Genomic DNA, 20,484 nt, shown 5'->3' with positions numbered 1-20,484 from the left:
TCAGGTTAGCAAAAGTGTTTCCTGTTGTGGTTGAACATTTATCGTGCTGCAAAAATTATCCTATTTTGGATTACATTTGTTGACTGACCATCTTGATTTTGATGTAGAATCTCAACTAACCTAATTGAAACTTCTGAGAGCTTAACAAAAATGTTTCAATCAACCAATGGCTAGACTGTGGTTTCTAGATTGAAGACTTGTAATGGTGGCGAATGCTCAAATGATCTAGAACATGGCGGCATGGTTGGTGTTCAATGAGCCCAAGAGAGCACGTTACGCCTCTCTTTGGCAATCGAAATGCACTGGTTGCCAGTGGTTGCTCGCATCTAGTTCAAGGCATTGATGCATGCTTGGCTCCAATCCCCCCTATCTACACTCACTACTTCAGGTCTATGTGCCCTCTAGAAGCTTACTATCAGTAGGTGAACTGTGCTTCGTGGACGTGGTAGTAATTCACAGAGGCACAAAATCACTTTCCCGGACTTTTCTCTTCAACTGTTCTTTGCTGGTGGAATGACTTTCCATCTTAAGACGCATCTCTTTCATGAGCACTTGACCAAATCTTTCTAATGCGATAACTTTTTTCTTGTCTTGTTAAAAAAATTATTTGTCCATTCTTTTACCAATGACTCTCACCTTCCTCTCCACTTGTGCTACTCTGAGCAGTTTGTAACTTCTTATTACTGCATTTTACTTATTACTGCCTCCTTAGGATTAATAGCTTCAAGTCGCTTTTGATAAAAGCGTATGCTAAAAGACTAAATGTAAATTCAAATTAATGCTTGCTTTGTCTTGTTTTTTAATTCTTGGTTCCGGTCTATTCTTCTGTTTGAGTTCGCCTAGAGCAAGACTATGATTCTGGCAAGGACTTTAGCTGCAAAATGCAACGCTTCCAAACGTCAGCTCAGGGCAACCCCTTCCAATTTGTATCATGATAGTTCTAAAAATGGATAATTCTAGGTAAATGTTTTATGTTTGTTGTTGTTTTATTGACTTTATATGGTTTTTCATGCACTTCCAAAGCCACAAAATTCCAAACACGAAAAATAAATAAACTGGACAGTATGGAGATGCAAGAACTCCAAGAACTGTAATTACTGTTCATTCAAGCTTTATAGGTTTTTAATGAAGGAGCTAAATTTAACCAGGCATGATGCATGTCCGACTGGCAGCTGATCTCACTACTACCACTGAAATGTGAAGGACGAGCCATTTCTGGGTGGTGGTTTTATAGCGGTGGGGATTCCTGGACCTTTCTTGAAAGTTCTATATTTACTGCTAGTGAGCATTTCCCCCGAGAGCCCTGTCATTTGACACGAAGGGCGACATAATGGTCTTTGCCAAAACTGTAAACTAATTTGTTTGTTGCGCTCATTTAATTGCATGATGCTACATGAAATGGTTGATTGTTCCAAAAATGTTAATTTAACTAGCCTTGAGTTAAGTTATGCTCTGCCGGATGTGGGTGAGTCTGCTCTTATTTAGGCAGAACCAATGTTGAGTTTCTGTCTGAGATGTTTGATCTGAGTTGGGTTGAGTACTGTGTTGTCGAGTCGAAAGTCAAAGCTTCAATGATAGGATGTTTGATCAGACAGCTTCTTCATTTTTGCTTCTTCATTTGAATCCCCTTAAATCACTCAATTAGTATTAATAAAATTTACCAGGGCTTAATTAAAGCTACACTATGTAATTTTTGGCTCTCTAGCGGTTGAAGAATAAAACTGCAAGTTACTTGTGGAGGAACATTGTTTTGTTTATTAGGTGAGTTGGCCTCCGGCTCTGCTCTTCTGCGTGGATGAATCTGATGTTTTGAGGAGAACCTGTGTAACCATGATTACAGGTGATCATCTTATCAGAGCGAATGTCACTATTGACAACAATACTCACCACCTCCCCTTAAAAAAATTAAAATAACAAAATAAAGAATGAAAAAGAAGGATATCTATAAAGCACAGTATAAAAAAATTTAGTGTGAGTTTACAGTAAATTCCTGGCTAATAGTTACATGACTTTCACAGTATATTTTACAGTAGTAAATCTACAATTTATTAAAATGAAAACACAACCATGTACTGTGACTTCACAGTGAACAGGACCAAGAAATAACTTTGATCTGTGTTTGATTTATTGGAAACTTATGGAAATTATAGCTAGCAGTCAAAGAGGGTTAGTAACTGGTTTAGATTTTGGCACTGTTACCAGCATAAAGTATTTTTTTTTTCCCATTGTGCTTCCTTGAAAATGAAATTGAACCATAATTGCAGTACCACAATCCATAATAAAATGCCCCCATAGTGGCTAACGGTATCTAACAAACTACCGAGCTAAGAGAGCTACTTGGCGAATTATAGGTCAAATAAAATATCTTGTCGAGCAATACATGTCAAGCAAGAAAAAGCCATCTCTCGGTTGGTTTTAAATCCTTTAATTTGTCGGAGTTGTCGCCACCTCTGAAAAGCCGATGTTGTTTCGTGTTCTATTATTTCGGTCTCTGACACTTTCCGCTGTTGCTTGTAGACTCTTCTCAGTTTGAGGTTTCTTTCTTTTTTTTTTAAATAAACGGTGATTCCCCTGAGGATTGCCTTTTTGAATGATCCATGTTCAGTGTCGCTCATTTGTTGTGACTACAAGCTTTCAGCTTCAAACTACTACCACACCTAACATGCACATGCACTGTATAGCTGGACCTTCTTTTCTTTATTTGCAGACATGACGAAAACACGCACGGACGAATGACAGAAGTATGCAATTTCCCCCCAAATCCATCCCATCAGCTCTAAAAAATAAATCATTATTATAGGCCTACCATTGTGAATCAGGGTAAGGCAAAAACATGGTTGGTGTGCTTGCTCATTAATTGGTTCATTTCTAACAAAAAATCTTCATAGTGTAGCTTTAATGAGAATGGTTTGTGAGGATTGCAGTGACTTTTCCAAGTAAGACATGTTCTTGGATAAGCATCTTTTGTTATCCTGACCCTAATCCTACTGTACATTACTGTATTAAAATGTGTTATTTTATATGTAAGGGTGGGTAAAAATATAGTTTTTCTAATTAATCGCAATATTAATTTGAACGATATCTTGATATTGATTCTTAAATCCAAAGATTAATCTTTCACTCAATGTGCAACCCTCTACTACAATGTGAGGGAATCACTTGCATTTGCAACCAAATGTCATGCTATGTGTCTAAAGTGAATATATTTGGCAACTGTCTGGTAAATGTTTCCATTACACTCACCAGTAATTGTGTAGTTTAGTTGTGAAGTGTTCAGCAGCGAGACCTTTCACAGCGTGTTGAGAGTAAAAGTTGTTCCGTGTAATGTGTGTTCAAGCATGAGATCCGCGCAACCCGTTTGTCATTGAATACTGTCTCTTTTAATACCCTTTCTGTTCTTTACAGCGAGTTGTTGATCAAAAACAACTATGAAAAACATTCAATTCTAATTATGCATCATGCAGCCATTCGAGTCCTCTCTAGTTGACATGTGCTTATTTAAAGGTGTTGTTTACAATAATGCTGTTTTATGTTAAAGAGACAGTACTGGTTTTAGCACATGTTCAACAAATCAATGCAAATACTTGTAAATAGTACAAATTATGCAATTTAACAATAAATATGTAACACAATTAATATATGAAATATAATATCTTATGTATTGATTGAATACTTTTATTTGTTCATTTTTTAAAAGCCAGAATGTGACCAAAATTATGAAAAAGTAATAAAATGTAATTCTTAAAATTAATATTTTCCTAATGTACTTAGTTAAAAGGTCCCCCATATAATTAATATTTGTCACCCGTTTTCTTAAGGGTATGAAGAGCCTGACTGCACAGCACTGAAAACATTTGCTGATTTCAAAAATAGAAGAAACGTGAAAAATTGCAGACAGACACATGTTGTCTGAGCTTAATTATTGTGTTTATACATTCATTCATGTTTTTCATTTTTCTAGTCTTTGTTTATTTTTATACATTCAGTTGAGTTTAGAAAAGATTTACTTAAAAAAAAAAAAACCTCTCCACTACAATTTCTTCAACAAACCAAAATACAGCCTTTAAACCTTAATGTAACCTAATCACGGGTAAGGCTCATATGATCGGAGGACTGTGGTAGAGGAGGAGGGGCCTGTCTCATGCTGTGGGAGGAGCCGTGGTTTTGAGTGGCAGTATAAATAATGACGCCGTTATGAAGACAGGTACAGTGTTACTCTTAGCGAGGGTTGCCATATTGAGCAGAGCAGCTGTTACCAGGGCAACAGAGATTAACAGCACGCTGGGGTAAGTGTGGAAGTATCAGTTAGCACCTGTGTGCTAGTACAGTCTTTTCTGTTGTCTCAGTGACAAGATCAAGGCATTGTAGGTGTCTGTTTATCCTTGAGATGATGCTTGTATTTATTTATTTTACATTTATTTATATATAGCTCAAGATTTCTTTGTATCAATTTGCCTTTAAGTTTGTGCTGCTGTATTATGCAAAGTTGAAGCAAGGCGGTAGTTATCGTACAATACTTCAAAGTGGAAATGTGGACATAAGTCTGAGCTTTTGTATTGGTCAACAGTTCTAATTTAGTCCTTAAAGGAATGGTTCACCCAATAATGAAAAGTCTGTCATTTACTGTAAGAAACCGAATGACTTTCTTCTGTCGAATGCTTTGATTTAGAGTATGTTTGTGTATGAGCATGCTGACTAAGTTAAAATTTGTAGTAATCCATAAAGAATGATGCTACTGCAGAACTCTATGACCTACCCTTCAGAGAATCAGAGAATTTACTCTTTTGCTCCAGTAGATCAACTTAGTGGGTTATGGCCTGACTAGGCATGTTTGGGATAAAAGTAGGCCAAGACAAGTTAAGCTGCCCAAAAACCACAGCCCATCTGACTATTTATGTCACAATTTATCTCAGTAGTTTATTTTTGCACAAATACAAAGCCACAACAGTGGCCATCAGAAGAGAGCTGCAGTCTAAGTGCTATTTATCAATGATTCTAATGTTATGTTGTTATATTTGTTGTATGTGTCACTGAGTTGCTCTTGCATTTTTTCAGATTACATGAGTATAGAGGAACATCTTGAAGACGATGAAGAACCACCTTTACTGCTCAGCTCCTGTCTGTCTCATCGTAAGTATGCTCGTTAACACAACACTGTTCACTAAAGAATCTCTTTCTCCAGCGCGTCCTCACACACACACTCTATCTGTACCACAGATAAGTGTTAAGCAGTCAGTGATGAATTTGTGAGGGACAATAAAATGAGGATTCTCTGAGAACACTTTGCTTCCTTGTGTCTGTTCTTCTCACACTTCTCTTGAATATTCTCATCCTTCACCAAGCAGAGAACATGCAATATTCTCCTTGGAAAACCATCTATATACTCATACTTTACTCACACTATTTTATACTATACTGACCTGTAATGCTTTTGTCTTAAACTACATTATACTATACTGTACTATATTGTACTGTACTGTATTGCAGTGCAGAACACTGTACTGTTCTGCACTATTTGATACTATACTGCATTATCCTATAGTGTAAGACACTAAACTATAAAATGCTATATTATTCTAATCTGTATTGAACTATACTGTACTATTCTGCTCTTTACAATACTGTACTGCGCTGTAATGTACTATTTTGCACCATCCTATACTGTAGTGCATGATACTGCACTAAAGAACTATCTGTGGGAGGGCAGGGCCGGGTTGTGATTCCGCACACCTGACCCCTAATCAGGCTGATTAGCCCGAGATGGATAAGGAGCGACTGGAGATGGCAGTGCGACAGAGAGAGAGATTTATGGGCAGCTGCCTGACACCTGTGTGTGTGTGTGTGTGTGTGTGTGTGTGTGTGTGTGTGTCTTTTTGGTTCAGTTTTATATTAAACTAATCTTCTATATCGTCAAGCCGGTTCTCGCCTCCTCCTTTCCCTTTAATCCCTTTACACTGGTGCCAAATCCCAGGAAGGAGGAGGGATGTGCCGTAGTGGAGTTCTCGCCGCTACCATCCATTCCAAAGGAGCAGCCGCGGCCATCCGCCAGAGGACGGAGGAGCCCAGCCGCCTGGAAGCAGATGAACGCCCAGCGACCACAAGGGGAGGAGGGGCTCCTAACTAACCGCCTGGAGCGGTTACCGCTGCCAGGGGTGGGGGAGACCCCTACCGTCCACTAAAAGCATGGCGGGGCGTTCCGTCAGCCAGGGGCTGGAGGACTGCCTCCAATCCATCTGGAGCTGTGGCTGTCCTCCATTAGAGGGTGGAGGAGTGGCCGAGGACCAAGCTATGGCATATTGGAGAACCGGCGAGTTATTGTCTCTCTCTCTCTCTCTCTCTCTCTCTCTCTCCTACTGCCGCTCCATGTTGGCCTTTTCCCTCTCTTTTTACATGTTTTGTTAATTTGACACGATCGGCTTGTAGGTGCCAATTTATTAATTTTTTCTCCCCCCTTGTCCCCTCCCCTGATCAAGGTAGACGGAGATGACCTGCCAGCAGATGGGGCGCAAGGCATTAACAAATAAATGGCTTGCATATCTGTATATCTTTTATTTTAATGATCATGTTTGTGTCTCTCTTTAGCTGCTGGAGTTATGGGGGACAATAGCGGCGCAGTGTCAATGGGAAGAGGGCTGTGTTTGTCCACTCTGTCCTGCTGGAAAGGAGCCTACCATGGTGAGACAAGACAGTCCCCCAACATTCAAACAAAGCAAAACTCGCTGCATTCAATCACACTCCAGGAAGCACCTCCGTTTGGTCATACAGCACTGTGCATTAGTTTTAGGCACCTGTGAAATATGTTGCATAGTGAAGATGTCTTCAAAAATAATGCCATAAATAGTTTTAATTTATCAATTAATATCTTACAAAGTCCAGTAAACATAAAAAAAGCTAAATCAATATTTGGTGTGACTAACATTGCCTTTAAAACAGCACCAATTCTCCTTGGTACACCTGCATTCAATCTATTTCGGCGGTCTAAATTGCTTCTGTCTCTTTATGTAATCTCAGGCTTTGTGGGACCATGCAATCTCTTGCAGAGTGCCCTGTTCTTCTATTCTTATTTTTTCTATTTGCAAACGTAATGTTTGGGAGTCTAAAATGTATTTTTCCTATTGACACACTAAAGCTGAAGATATAAATAACCATCTTAAGACAAATATAAAGAGAAGTTGCTTTATTGTATTTTTGCAATTTCTATGGGTTCTTATGTGAACTTGAAAACCAAATGCCAAACATTTTGTTGGAAAAACTCACTTCACATTTTACCCTAAAATTCAAAGTAATTATTATAAATATTAATTAATTAGTTTGTTTTTTGTTAGGGATAATGTATAGTCAGGTGGTTCTTATCGCAAAATAAACCCCCAAAATGGTGAGCAGGACCCCGAAGTGAATTATCCCACATATTCTAACCAATTAAATAAATACATGAACTTAAAATGTTGATTTGCATTGAAATTATGTAAGTAAGTGAGAAGAAATAAATCGCTGAACTGCTGAAATCCACCTCCAGTTTGTGTTGGAGTACTATTGGTGTTTATTTAGTAATTTATGACTTATTATGCATCTTATTAAAAAAACTACTTGCCAAATAAATAAATGCACATGAAACATTGATTTGAGTTTAAATTCTTTTATTAGTTTACTTGTAGAGATCCACAGTGATGGGTCGCAAAACCCAGATGACCGGTCTGATACGTGGAGGTGCGGTTGTTATTGAGCAATATCAGACTGCTAGATGGCGCTATTGACCAATCAGAATCAAGTATTCCAGAGATCATGTGTAATCATTTTTTTTAATACTGATGTTTTATATTGTTTAAATATTTATGATATTTATTATATATTTTGATAACAATTAAGCACATTTATAAACTTTAAGTCAGGACAATTAAAAAAAAAATTACAATTTAAATAATAAATAATTATTTTATTTTTCATTACAGTAATAAAGATTTGGGGGAAACAAAAACAACATGTTTTTTTAATTTCTTTAAGCAAAATATAATTTTTTATTTCTTACTCTTCTTTCTCTAATGTCCTGGACATATTTTGACTGGTTTTGTAAGATTTTCCCTTTTATGAAATTTCAGAAATAGGTTATTTTATTGATCGTCTCTAAAGAGAAATAACACTTTGTACTTTCATAAAGTTTGTGATTACATAATTCGAGTTGTGTTTTTTTTTAAGGCTTGTGGGAAAGCTGAGGGTCCCGGTGTGACTGAATCATGCCGTATTTGCCCACCAGGCAGCTTCTCAGATGCTCCTAACACTAAGCCGTGCCGCCCACATACCTCCTGCAGAGAACTCAACCGTTGGACCCTCACCGCACCGACCTCACATTCTGACACCATGTGTGGAGGATGTCTTCCTGGGTAAAGAACAGAAAATATTTATTGTCCATGAACAAATACGCTGGAGTGAATATACCATGACACCTTTATGATTTGTCCTTCTGATACCAGTTAAACAAACACATGGTGCCACAACGGATATGTTTGTCATAGTATAAAAGTTTCCAAATCTGACATATTTTTCAGGTTTCACCCTGCTGCTACACGGAAGACCTCAACCTTCCATGCCTGCGTCAGGAGTAAGTGTTTATATGTGTCCTATATCAATGCCTAGTACCATGTAAATATCATGGTATATGAAAAAGGTAATCAGACATTATAATAAGTAGCTTGATTTTTACTCTTTCTGAAGAAAATTTTAGTTTATGCAAAGCTCACCAAGCACCATGCTAGGCTGTTGTGATTGGTTGCCTGGGTGATGGTAGGTGTTGCATACTGGCCCAATTTAAAAAGGGCCCTCTCCGAAGTCTTTCTATGCTTTTCAAAGACCGAATTCACAAAAATCTTCTTAAGAAAATGTAGAAAGTTCTTAGGTTAATAATAATAAGTTCATATGAAAGTATCTAGCTATAAATCTTAACGGTTTATGAACCAAAAATTAGAACATTCTTCTTAAAGTGAGCAATAGGAATCACCATAGTGATGCTTGCCTTAGGAACCACAACTAATTATGTCATGTGTGTTTATTCTACAGAGCTAGACAGTCGGCGCAAACGTAACGTTGGTAAGAGCACCCCCAGCAGGTCTGGAGTGGGAAGTGCAAACTCCACCAGCATTCACGGTCCTGAGGAGAAGAGCACTGAGTATGCTGTGTTTGCACTGGTGCCTATCTTCTGCATGATGGGACTGCTGGGGATTTTCATCTGCAACCTACTGAAGAAGAAGGGCTTCCGCTGCAACGCCGAAAAAGAGGCCTTGGACGAAGAGTCTGCCACCCCACAGAAAGAAGGTACACACCTAGATGAACGATTAGTACTTTTGACAGGTGTTTAAAATGATGTACACTCACATTAGATATATAAAATGGTGTTTTATTCTACATGAGGTTGGTTCTTCTGATTCATCATGATGAATTTTGACTGGGAAGAAAGTTTTGAGTTCTGAAAGTCACACCATTTTTTTAATAGTACAACATTTTTATCTCAATGGATGAAGGAACATTTTATTTCTTATGATATGACCCTATTAAACTACATAATTGAACCTCCCTGAAATCAAATACCTGATGAACTGATGCACATATCAGTCTTAATATGGAGCAGAATATACTGTAATCTGATTTCCCTTAAAATCACAGAACCTTATAGTTTAATATGAAAAGCAACAGAGACCAAATCATTACACCAAAACCCATCTACTAAGGGTTGGAAACCGAGAGTGAAACTAAATAAAATCACAGAGAACATAAGGAGAACAGACAGGTATCCCCTCTTTGTGTCCATATGTGAATAAGTGGGTGTAACTGCACCCATTTTGAGTCTGATAAGCAGAGCGATTTCTCTATAGTAGCACTAGAATATGGTGATTCTGGTTTTGCCTGTAAAGCCAGTAAGTCTCCAAGAAGACTCACACAAAAACCATTGTGGCGATTGCTGCCATTCCTATTTCCATGGTACCTGCGACTTTGATTGGTGGATCTTCCTTAAGGATTTTGAGTATTGTCTTATTTAACCAGGAGCTTTTTCTAAAAAATGAAGTTGAAACTTCATGTAGCACGATTGGGGCTAGCAACGCCAAGGTTTGAATTGAAACGCACATATATGTTAGCTGACACGAGCTAGCTACCTAAAAACACCAGGGTCACAAGTTCAAATCAAAACACACTCTTAAATGTATTTTATGAATATACTGTAAGTGGCTTTATAGATTATGCATAAATGACTATACCATCTTTCAACAACATTTGAGCTCATGTAGCTCTATCTTGAAAGGTTTACTAATTCTAAAAATGACTTTTGCAATGGAGATTTTAAAAAGACATTTTTGGAACCCAGTGCTGGTCCTACACCATTTGGCACCCTTTGATATTTACATGGTGCTCTAAGATATATGTCCAAAAAATGGAAATGTGTTTACCTGCAGGTTAGAATCTTTCACAAGCTGTACACACAGGTGTTGAAATTCATTAAGACATTCTTCATTGTTGTCAAATGATAGCATAGATTCACAGGTTTGATTGCAATGGATTGTAGGTAAATATTCCACTTCATCCAGGGCTCTCTGTGTTCTAAAGTATTCTGGTTCACTGTGCGAGAAACCGCTTCAAATTATTCGGCTTGTGTGGGAGCCATACAGTGATTCTGACTGAATGGCAAGCGATTCAGAATGTATTACTAGGCCATTTGAGCAATTAATTGAAAAGAAACTACTTAAAATTCATTTACTTTGTGAACCACACATCGCTAGTTTTGATTCTAAATCCCTGACAGAAATTCGGGACACATTATTGACAAAAAACCATGCCCGTTGTCTTGGCGATATGCGCTCGTGCATTCGGGTGTCTGCGTTTTTGTGAGAGCATGTGACTTTGTTTTGTTTCTGTTTTGCCCCGCCTCTTTGTTTGCCCGTTGTTAGTTAATTTGTTATTCCTGCCCTGCCCATTAACCTGTTTGATTTCCTTCCCTATTTTTGTCTCCTCGTGTGTGTTGTCCAGTGCCATTTTGTCTTGTGGTTTTTCCATGTTCATGTCTGTCCTGCTTGCTTTCCAGTCTGTTGGTTTCGGTTGGTCCCGGGCACCGTTTGTCTGCCAAACTAGATGACAGTTTGTCTGTCATCTAGTTTGTTGCCCTTGACTGTGTTTTTCCCCTATGGGGTAGTTTTTATTTTTATTTTTTACTCTGCGTTTGGGTCTTGCCTCTGCTTCAACCTGTGACAACTCAAGGAACTGTACATGCTGTGAAATGAGGCATCCCTTCATTCCTCATCTATCTTTGAACAACACTCCCTCTATATCTCCTTTCCTTCAATCAATTATTCAGTCTGTTCTCTTCTTGTAAATGTTCCCTGCACACTAGTACTGAGTGACTAGTTCTGTCTTGGTCAATGTTAGCTATCAACTGTCATGACAATGACCTAGAGAAACTACTAAAACCCTGCTAGACATCTTGTCTGTTACGGAATATGAATACTCAAGCAGGGACATAAATCTTTCATTTGAAGTTCCGCAGCCTCCTTTCCAAAAGGTTACTGGTTAGATCAAAATAAAAGAATGGTTAATAACGCTCTTTTTAAAATGACAGCACTCTGTGCTAAGGGGTGGGTGAAATACCAATTGCAGTGTTGCCAGATATCGCAAGAGAAACAAGCAACATGGTCTGGAAAAGAAAGCCTCACCAAAATAAGCAAAAATACGCTTTTTTTTTCCTGTGTGGTGGATTTATCAGAATAGAAATTCAAGTCAATTTTATTTGTATAGTGCTTTTCACAACACACATCGTTTCAAAGCAGCTTTACAGAAAATCATGCATTAACAGAGATTGAAACTGTAATATCAATAAAGTCTTAGAGTCATCATTGTGTAATTGTAAATTGTGCATAAAAATAAATAATTCAATAGTTCAATAATTGTATTTAGACCCCCAGTGAGCAAGCTGAAGGCGACTGTGGCAAGGAACACAAAACTCTATAAGATATTGTTTAATGGAGAAAAATAACCTTGGGACAAACAAGGCTCACTGTGGGGGCCAGTTCCCCTCTGGCTAAACAGCATGAATATAATGCCAATATTAGGTATTCGTGTGCAGTGCAAGTCATGGTTTAAAATTTGTCAACTAAGTAATTGTTTAGGGCCAGTGTTTAAAACAGATTTAGTATGAACTGTAAGATTATTGACTAATGTCTTTGAAGTCCATCCTGGATTAACTGCAGAAGTTCACCTAGATGCATTGTCCTAGGAAATAGGAAAAGGATCTACCTCCTTTTGTGGATTTAAATATTCTATTAATATGTAATAATTATTAATAGGTCAGAATTTTGTAATCGTTATGATCATGATGGAACATTCTTGGGACATGTCCTAAGGGTAGCGAGGAGTTAATAATATTAAGAAGAGGTCCTGAGATTACAGGGAATACCTCTTTTAAGAGTTTAGATGGTATTGGATCTAGCATATATGTTGTGGCTTTTGAATTTTTTAAATAATTTTATTAGCTCTTCATGAACTATGACAGTGAAGGATTGCAAATGCTCATGAGGAAAATTATGAGACACTGTTTTCTGAGGAGACAATCGATTGCATAATTCTATTTTATTTCTGATGATTTCTATTTTATCAGAAAAGAAATTCATGATGTCAGTACTATTGTGCTTTGACAGAATGATCTGGTTCTGTTGAGGCTTTATTCCAATCCAATTTAGCCACAGTACTGAATAAACACCTAGAATTGTTGTGGTTATTTTCTATGTGTTTGTAACTACAGACACTATCTTGAGTTTGATAATTGTACCATGGTACGGGGCTTTTTTCATTAATCATAAATTATAACAAGCAGTTAATTAACAGTTAAATATAATTTTAATTACAGATCTGCTTCTGAGTTAGAACCCGGCCCATCAAAACTATATTAATGCATCATATCTAACAATAAGACCTGGAAACAACTGAGAAACGTTTTACTTCTAATAATGTTTTCCTTGCACCTGAATTAGCTGGGCATGTACTGTATATGTACTGTAGTACTTATACATAGTTGTTAAAAAGGTGTTTTAAAGGTGAATTTAGAGAATGTAACATCCACAACAGGCAATTAGGCAAAAAAATGTGTGATGCAGCAGTTTTCATTTAGGATCAAAACACGTTATATATTTTCATGCAACAAGAATTGGTGTAGTTAAAACAATTTACTATGATAAACCCTTTGGCCTTTAGTTTCATGAAAAAAATTATCAGAACAAAATTAACCAGTTAGGGTTTAACAGCATTTTAAAATATAGTTTTCATTCCAGAACGATTGAAAATCTATTAGTTGCGGTTTTCAGTTACGTTCTGCTAAAACAATTATATTTATTTTTTTATTTTTTTTCGGTTTTTGTTCCTTGAACCATTTTTAGGCCTATATTCAAGAACTATAAAAATAGCCTATCATGTTACATCAAACACCATTTATGTAAGAAATCATGGGAACACGGCATATTCAAAATATCACAAGATATATATATATATATATATAGTGTATAATAATGAAAGTCCTGGCTCAGTTAGAGGTTGCATTTAAAAGCTTGTGTTGTGTAAGTCTGGTTTGTATCCAGGACTCTATAGAGCAGTTGAGGATATCCAGGTTGATGTGGTCTCTGGAGTGTATCTCCATGCCATCTCTGTTACTTCCACTCTGTTTTACATGAGCGTTCCTTGTCGATTTCTGGTTCCAAATGAACCAAAATGTCTTTCCTTGGCACTTTCAAAAGAAGATGATTACGCAAGTGCTTCACTTTCAAGATCTAGAAAGCACTTGCACCTTGAGCTGCAGTATTTCAGTATTGTGTAACAGTAAGCTGATACATTCTAATCGCTTATATCAGATGTGAAATGAATCAGCAATACACTTACAGCATTTTATTGTTATTATTATGGATGGATGGATAAGGCGGGGAAAGGTAGATAGATAGATAGATAGATAGACAGACAGACAGACAGACAGACAGACAGACAGACAGACTATTCTAACAAATGGTCCTGGTCAATCAGAATAAAGCTAGGCTGCAGTGCTGATTCTGATTGAATAAAGCAGAGTGTCATTCTACTGTCCCCAGCTGCTTCACTGTGGAACTCAGGGGGAAATCTGGTTACCATAGAGACCACTGTTTCTGACACAGTGAGCCTTCTGTGTCCAATAATAAAGGGAATTCATCACAATAGAGAGTTTAGCAGCAGTATGAAGACATTTTTGTTGTGATATTAATTTTTTTGTGTGATACCAGTGACTCATAGTGAACTTCAGGTTTTTCTAACTCATGTGGATTTTGCAAATAAGGAAAGAATCGTCACATTAAGCACAGCAGCTTCCTTGTGCTTGTGATTAAAAATCTATTCAACATAGCACTTAATTACAAGGATGACATCATGGCAGACCACATACACACCCACAGAACAGTTTAAAGGAATAATTCACACAAAATGACAAATCTATCATCATTTAGTCACCCCTATGATGTCTCAAACTCGTATGACTTTCTTCTGCAGAACACAAACTAAAATATTTTGATGGAGGTCTGATGTGAATAAATCAATACAATGCCAGTTAATGGGGACCAACACTTCCAAGCTCCAGAAAAGGACATAAAGGCAGCTTAAAGATAATCCAAAAGACTCATGTGGAGTTACATTTTGGCCTGTTCTTACCCCAAAAATAATCGTATTGCTTCAGAAGACATAAATGGAACCACATGACATGAGGTATGGATTACTTTTATGCTGCCTTTATGTCCTTTTTTGAAGCTTGGAATTGTTGGACTCCATTGAAGTAATATTTGACACAACCTTGGGTGAATCACACAAAAACTGGCAAGAACATGTTTGGGTAATAGTTCACCCCAATAGCAAAAGAAAGTATTCAGAAAGTATTCATACCCCTTCATTTTTCACATTTTGTTAAGTTGCAGCCTTATGCTAAAATAGTTTAAATTATTTATTTTTTCACATCAATCTACACTCCATACCCCATAATGACAAAGCAAAGACCAGATTTTAGATAACTTAGCAAATTTATTAAAAAGAAAAATTGAAATATTTCAGTATTCAGACCCTTTGCTATAACACTTTAAATTTAGCTCAGGTGCATCACATTTCTCTGGATCACTTTGATTTGAATCCACCTGTGGCTAATTAAATTGACTGGTCATGATTTGGAAAGGCACACACCTGTCTAAATAATGTCTCACAGATGAAAATGCATATCAGAGCAAAAACCAAACAATGAGGTCAAAGTAACCACAGAGGCCTCCATAATTCTTAAATGTAAGAAGTTTGGAACAACCAGGACTCTTCCTAGAGTTGGCCGCCCAGGCAAACTGAGCAATCGGGGGAGAAGGGCCTTGGTAAAAGATTTTTACTCTTGCCCATTTTTCCTGCTTCAAACACATGAAATTCAACTGTTCACTTGCTGCCTGATATATCCCACCCATTGACAGGTGCCATTGTAATGAGATAATAAATGTTATTCACTTCACCTGTCAGTGGTTTTAATGTTGTGGTAATGTTAAACACGTCCCCCACAATGATTTGAAGGATGTGATTTGTCAAGCGCCCCCTGCAGGAATAAAACACACAAGACAGTCAGTAGCTGACAACGTGCAATTTCGGTCTGTAGATTTGTTCGGGGAAAGGGTTTAATTTTATATTTTAATTTGAAATTTTATTCCAAATTTTCTGTTATGTTTAATTTGTTGAATGGAATCAATAAAAATGGTTAATAATAAAAAATATATATACTGTAATATAATACTGTTTTCTCTCTGTTTACTCAGGAAATGCTTGTCCGTATGTTATCGATGACTCCAATGAAGATACAATCAGCGTTCTGGTTCGACTCATCACAGAGAAGAAAGGTGTGTGATATTTCTTAAATCACTCCTCACATCACAGTGCCTGTGAAAGCACTGAGTCTCATAGAGTGTGTCTGTGTCTGTGTGTGTGTGTTAAAGAAAACGCAGCTGCTCTGGAAGAACTGTTGCTGGAATATGAGAATAAAGAGATGGCTGTGAACAAAAGCTCATCTATCAAGTAAGAACACACTTTATCAGACACACAAACACATCAACCCTGATGTCAAGAAACTCACAAACAGGTCTCAATTGACTTGGTGGCATATACAGTATTTGGGAAAGGTTGATAGTACATTATTGCTGGTTGTCACAGTAAAAAAAAAAATAATAATTTGATTAGAAATGGATTGAAATCTGTACATAATGACACTTTGTTTGTGAAAGTGTGTACAATTATCAAAGTTCTTTTAAAGCAAATAGGTTCACTTGGTGGCCATATTAGGCCACGTCCACACTGAAAGGTTTTTGTTTAAAAACACATCAATTTTACTGCATTTACACCACTCATCCACACTAGATCTTGCAAAAACGTACTTTAGAAAATGAATACGTTAGGAAACTGGAAACAGACAACAATGTTATCATAAATCGTGCTTTGCTTTAGCTCAAATCAGCCTCAAAACATGTATTTTTCATGTCTCTCCAGCTAATGCATGTGTGTAAATAAGGACTGTCATAAAAGACCAAAGGCAATTAAGATGATTGGTTCTTTTAATTTAAAGGCGAGATATCCTCTCCTATAGCCAGAAAGTTGTGTTGTGATATCTTCCATTCGGTTTTTACAGGTGGTCTGTCTCTGTCTCTTAATACATTTATATTGGTTTATCAGATAATTCCAAGGTTTTAAAGCATGAATCATCTAAATGAGATGATGTCACAGTTCACTATGGACAGGGTTGGGAGGGTGGAATACACTCAAATATATACACTAGAATAAATGCTGTAAAATGTCATTTGTAACGTATTTCGTTAGATTACTCAAGGTCAGTAATGTATTCTTAATACTTTGGATTACTTCTTCAGCACTGGTAGATTTTTTTCACTTGTTTTGACTAAAAACGACATTCTCTGAAAAACCTAAATATCTTATGCAGTGTTGTTTCTAAAACAAGATAAATCAAATGTAACTCTTTTTAAGGATTTTTAGATATTTTTACAGGAAAGCAATACTAAAATTATTATCAAGAATATAATTTTTTTGCCCTAATATCAAAGGTCTTACTAGACAAAAATAAATTTTGATCTAACATGGATTTTCTTGATAAATAAATATGATCATGTTTGGTAACATGTGCATGTAAAATGGCTAGAAATAGCATTTTAGCTTAGCAAAAAACTGACAATTTACACAAGCTTTATGTCTATTTCTTCTGTTCCAAACTTACTTCAAACTTACTTCTCTGTCTGCTCGTATGAATGTAACACATCATAAGAAAGTGTTTCACTTTGGATCGCATCAATTATATGCATAAATGTTTTCCATCTGAAAGGACTAAATATTAAATTAAACAAATGACAATAACATGCAAAGTAATCTATTCAGTAGTCAAAATGCTTTTTGAATGTAACTGTTTTCTAATTACCAATGATTTAAACTGTACCTGTAGTGGAATACAGTTACTTATATTTTGTATTTTAAATACGTAATCCTGTTACATGTATTCCATTACTCCCCAACCCTGACTATGGTAACTGGGGATTGTTACGAGCTGGAATCATTATATCACCATCTGTAATGAGTTAAACAAGCATTCAATTTTGAACTGAAACGCAGCCAATTCACTTCAATTGAACTGTGATACAGGAAACTTTCCAAGAGCTTGAATAAAAGTATATCTCATTCTTGTAAATGCTTTTGCCATGATAGAGTATATATCTAGTCTGGCCACTAGGTGTCAGTTGCAGACTCTTTCTGAAACTTCTAGAATCTAAAATTATCATGATTTATTATTTTAATCAGACACGTCTAGTTTCAGGCGAGAGGGCCTTCAAATATTGTCTTGGACAGTGGGGGGCCTTGGAGTTAAAAAGGTTGAGAACCACTGCTCTAGACAGCTAAAAAGAATTGTTGTCAACAGACCTTTTTCACACTCCGGTTTTGGAATGCAGAAGTAAAGTAAACTTCGACAGCGATGAATGGGAGTTTTATTATCAGATAAAAAAAGTTTGCTAGATCAAACTGCTGCGTCACCGCTGTGAGGTGCTTCAAAGAACAATTGCGAGAGAAAGGCCAAAAGAATTGGAAAGAACCTTTTATTTTGAAAGAAAGATGGCATAGCATGTTATTAGGTCACATCTACACTAATTCGTTTTTTGTTTTTGGAAAGCTCCATTTTCAAGTAGAGGAAAACGCCATTCCAGTGTGGATGAGAGGCATCATCGCAGCATAATTAATGTGTTTTCTGTTGTCTTAGCCTTAGTGTTAGTCTATGTTTGCGTAGCAAGACATTGGACTTTCGGTGTAAAGTTTGGTCAAATTTTGCTAAGAACTGCCCAATTAGAAAGCAATAGACTGTCTGAAGTGGCCAACCACAGTTTAATTTGTTTTTATGTGCCATTTAAGGGTGTAATGGAGTTCAGGATGGGCAAGGAGGAGGCGTGAACCAGCAGAACAGTCAACATAACTTTAATAACATAAATTAACTTAAACAAACATAGACACACACACAGCGGTCGCATTTGTCTCTCTCGAAATGGTGCATCCAGCTTGTATTTATCCCCCTCCCGGCTGATTAGGACAATTCAGCGCCAGGCGTGCATCCGCATGGCCCGGCCACGCCCTCCTCCTTGTCACAGGTGGGTATATCAGAAATAGATGATACAACAATAAAAGACCAGCACAGATAAAATAATTCAACTAATTTATACAATGTAAGAAACAAAACTATTTTGCTGAACAAACTAAAGCAACCTAAGCAAACAAAGCCTTTATTTATACTATGAGCGGTGTAATTTAATAAAAAAGTGTTGAGGGAAATAAATGAATGAAGAAAGTTATGTTCAAACAACACTTAAGATTAGTTTTATGAATGCTCTTTGACTAGCCGAGTTCTCCTAGATTAATTTTAGCAGTGAGCGTGAACAGGATAAATATCACCAAACAAACAACTTGGCAGAAGAATATTTCTATCAGGAAGACTCTCAGACTTGAGTGAAATTTAAGGTGACAATTTATTTGATGAATATAAAACAGAAATGTAATGTCTCTCTTTGGCGTAAGCCCCGTCCTGCGGTCCGTAGAAGTTGTACTTGGAACCGTCATAACCTGCCGGAGATAGGAGGCAGGGGCGAGGAGCCTACCCCCATGCAGGACGGGACTCGACTGGTGGTGGTGGGGTGGTGGAGGTTGCTGTGTTAGCGCACTGAAACAGCAATGTGATAGATTGTGAGCAGGCTAATAAAGCAATGGCTTACATGTGATTGGCCAGGAGTTACCCAGCTAATGGTGCGATGATGTACAGCTGCTAGTCTTTCCGCTAGAACTACGCTGCACTTACATGACAGTGCATTTCCTTTTAATTCAGGTGAATTAATAGAAGCCGGTTCGCCCAGTAAGTATAAAGTAGCCTTCTGTAGCTCTGAATGGTTGTACAGAAAATATTTTAAAAATAGTGGAAAATCTGTGCAGACATTGTGATAAAAATGTCTGTCCATCCAAATGTAATAAGCACTGATTATTTAAAGGAATAGTTCGCTCAATAATGAACCTTTTCTCATCATATACTCACCGTCATGCTATCACAGATGTGTATGACTTCCTTTCTTCTGCCGAACACAAATTAAGATTTTTAGAAGAATATTTCAGCTCTGTAGGTCCATACAATGTAAGTCAACAGGGTCTAAAACTTTGAATCTTAAAAAGCACTTAAAGGCAGCATAAAAGTAATTCATAAGACTCCAGTAGTTTAATACATGTCCTCAGAAGAGATCTGATAGGTGTGGGTTAGAAACATATCAACATTTACGTCCTTTTTTTTTATTTTTATTTTTTTACAATAAATCTCCACTTTCAAACAGCCCTCCTAAGGGCTGTTCTCTCCTTTTGTTTTTGGCACATTCTTCGTGCATATCGCCAACTATTGGGCAGGCATGCACATTTATAGTATAAAACGACTTAAACATTGATCTGTTTCTTACCCACACCTATCATATAATTTCTCAAGACATGGATTTAACCACTGGAGTCGTATGGATTACTTTTATGCTGCCTTTTATATGCTTTTTTGAGCTTCAAAATTTTGGACCCTGATGATTTGCATTGTATTGACCAACAAAGCTGAGAAATTCTTCTAAAATCTTAGTGTTCTGCTGATAAAAGGAAGTCATACACATCTGGGATGGCATGAGGGTGAGAAAATCATGAGAGAATTTAAATTTTTGGGTGAACTATTCCTTTAACAGTTAAATAAATATTCAGTCTTGACATCCACTGGCCACGCCCCTTCCCATCCAGAGCCCCTCCCTCCCAAAGTTCCATTGTGAATATATCAGGAGCTGCTGAGCTCATGGCAGTTATTTTCAGCAGATTTCTTCGCCTGCAGAAAAGGTTCTGGAATTAAAAAAGATCTTTTGATCTAAGCGCTAGCAC

At 37.1% G+C, this 20,484-nt stretch overlaps 1 protein-coding gene across 1 annotated transcript in view; it reads left to right on the top strand.

Moving 5' to 3' along the window:
- Positions 1-20,484, top strand: part of LOC127623255 (tumor necrosis factor receptor superfamily member 19L-like) — a 32,018-nt gene that overhangs the window by 6,868 nt on the left and 4,666 nt on the right. Inside the window, exons 2-8 of the mRNA XM_052097622.1 lie at positions 5,056-5,130; positions 6,583-6,675; positions 8,194-8,378; positions 8,544-8,596; positions 9,052-9,306; positions 15,819-15,899; positions 15,996-16,074. Coding sequence (XP_051953582.1) covers positions 5,089-5,130; positions 6,583-6,675; positions 8,194-8,378; positions 8,544-8,596; positions 9,052-9,306; positions 15,819-15,899; positions 15,996-16,074 — 788 coding nt within the window. The 5' untranslated portion in view covers positions 5,056-5,088. The remainder of the gene's footprint in view (positions 1-5,055; positions 5,131-6,582; positions 6,676-8,193; positions 8,379-8,543; positions 8,597-9,051; positions 9,307-15,818; positions 15,900-15,995; positions 16,075-20,484) is intronic.

Source organism: Xyrauchen texanus, chromosome 29 (genome assembly GCF_025860055.1).
Source record: "Xyrauchen texanus isolate HMW12.3.18 chromosome 29, RBS_HiC_50CHRs, whole genome shotgun sequence".
NCBI lineage: Eukaryota > Metazoa > Chordata > Actinopteri > Cypriniformes > Catostomidae > Xyrauchen > Xyrauchen texanus.
The sequence above is the reverse complement of the archived record's forward strand: the minus strand, read 5'-3'. Positions and strand labels throughout refer to the sequence as shown.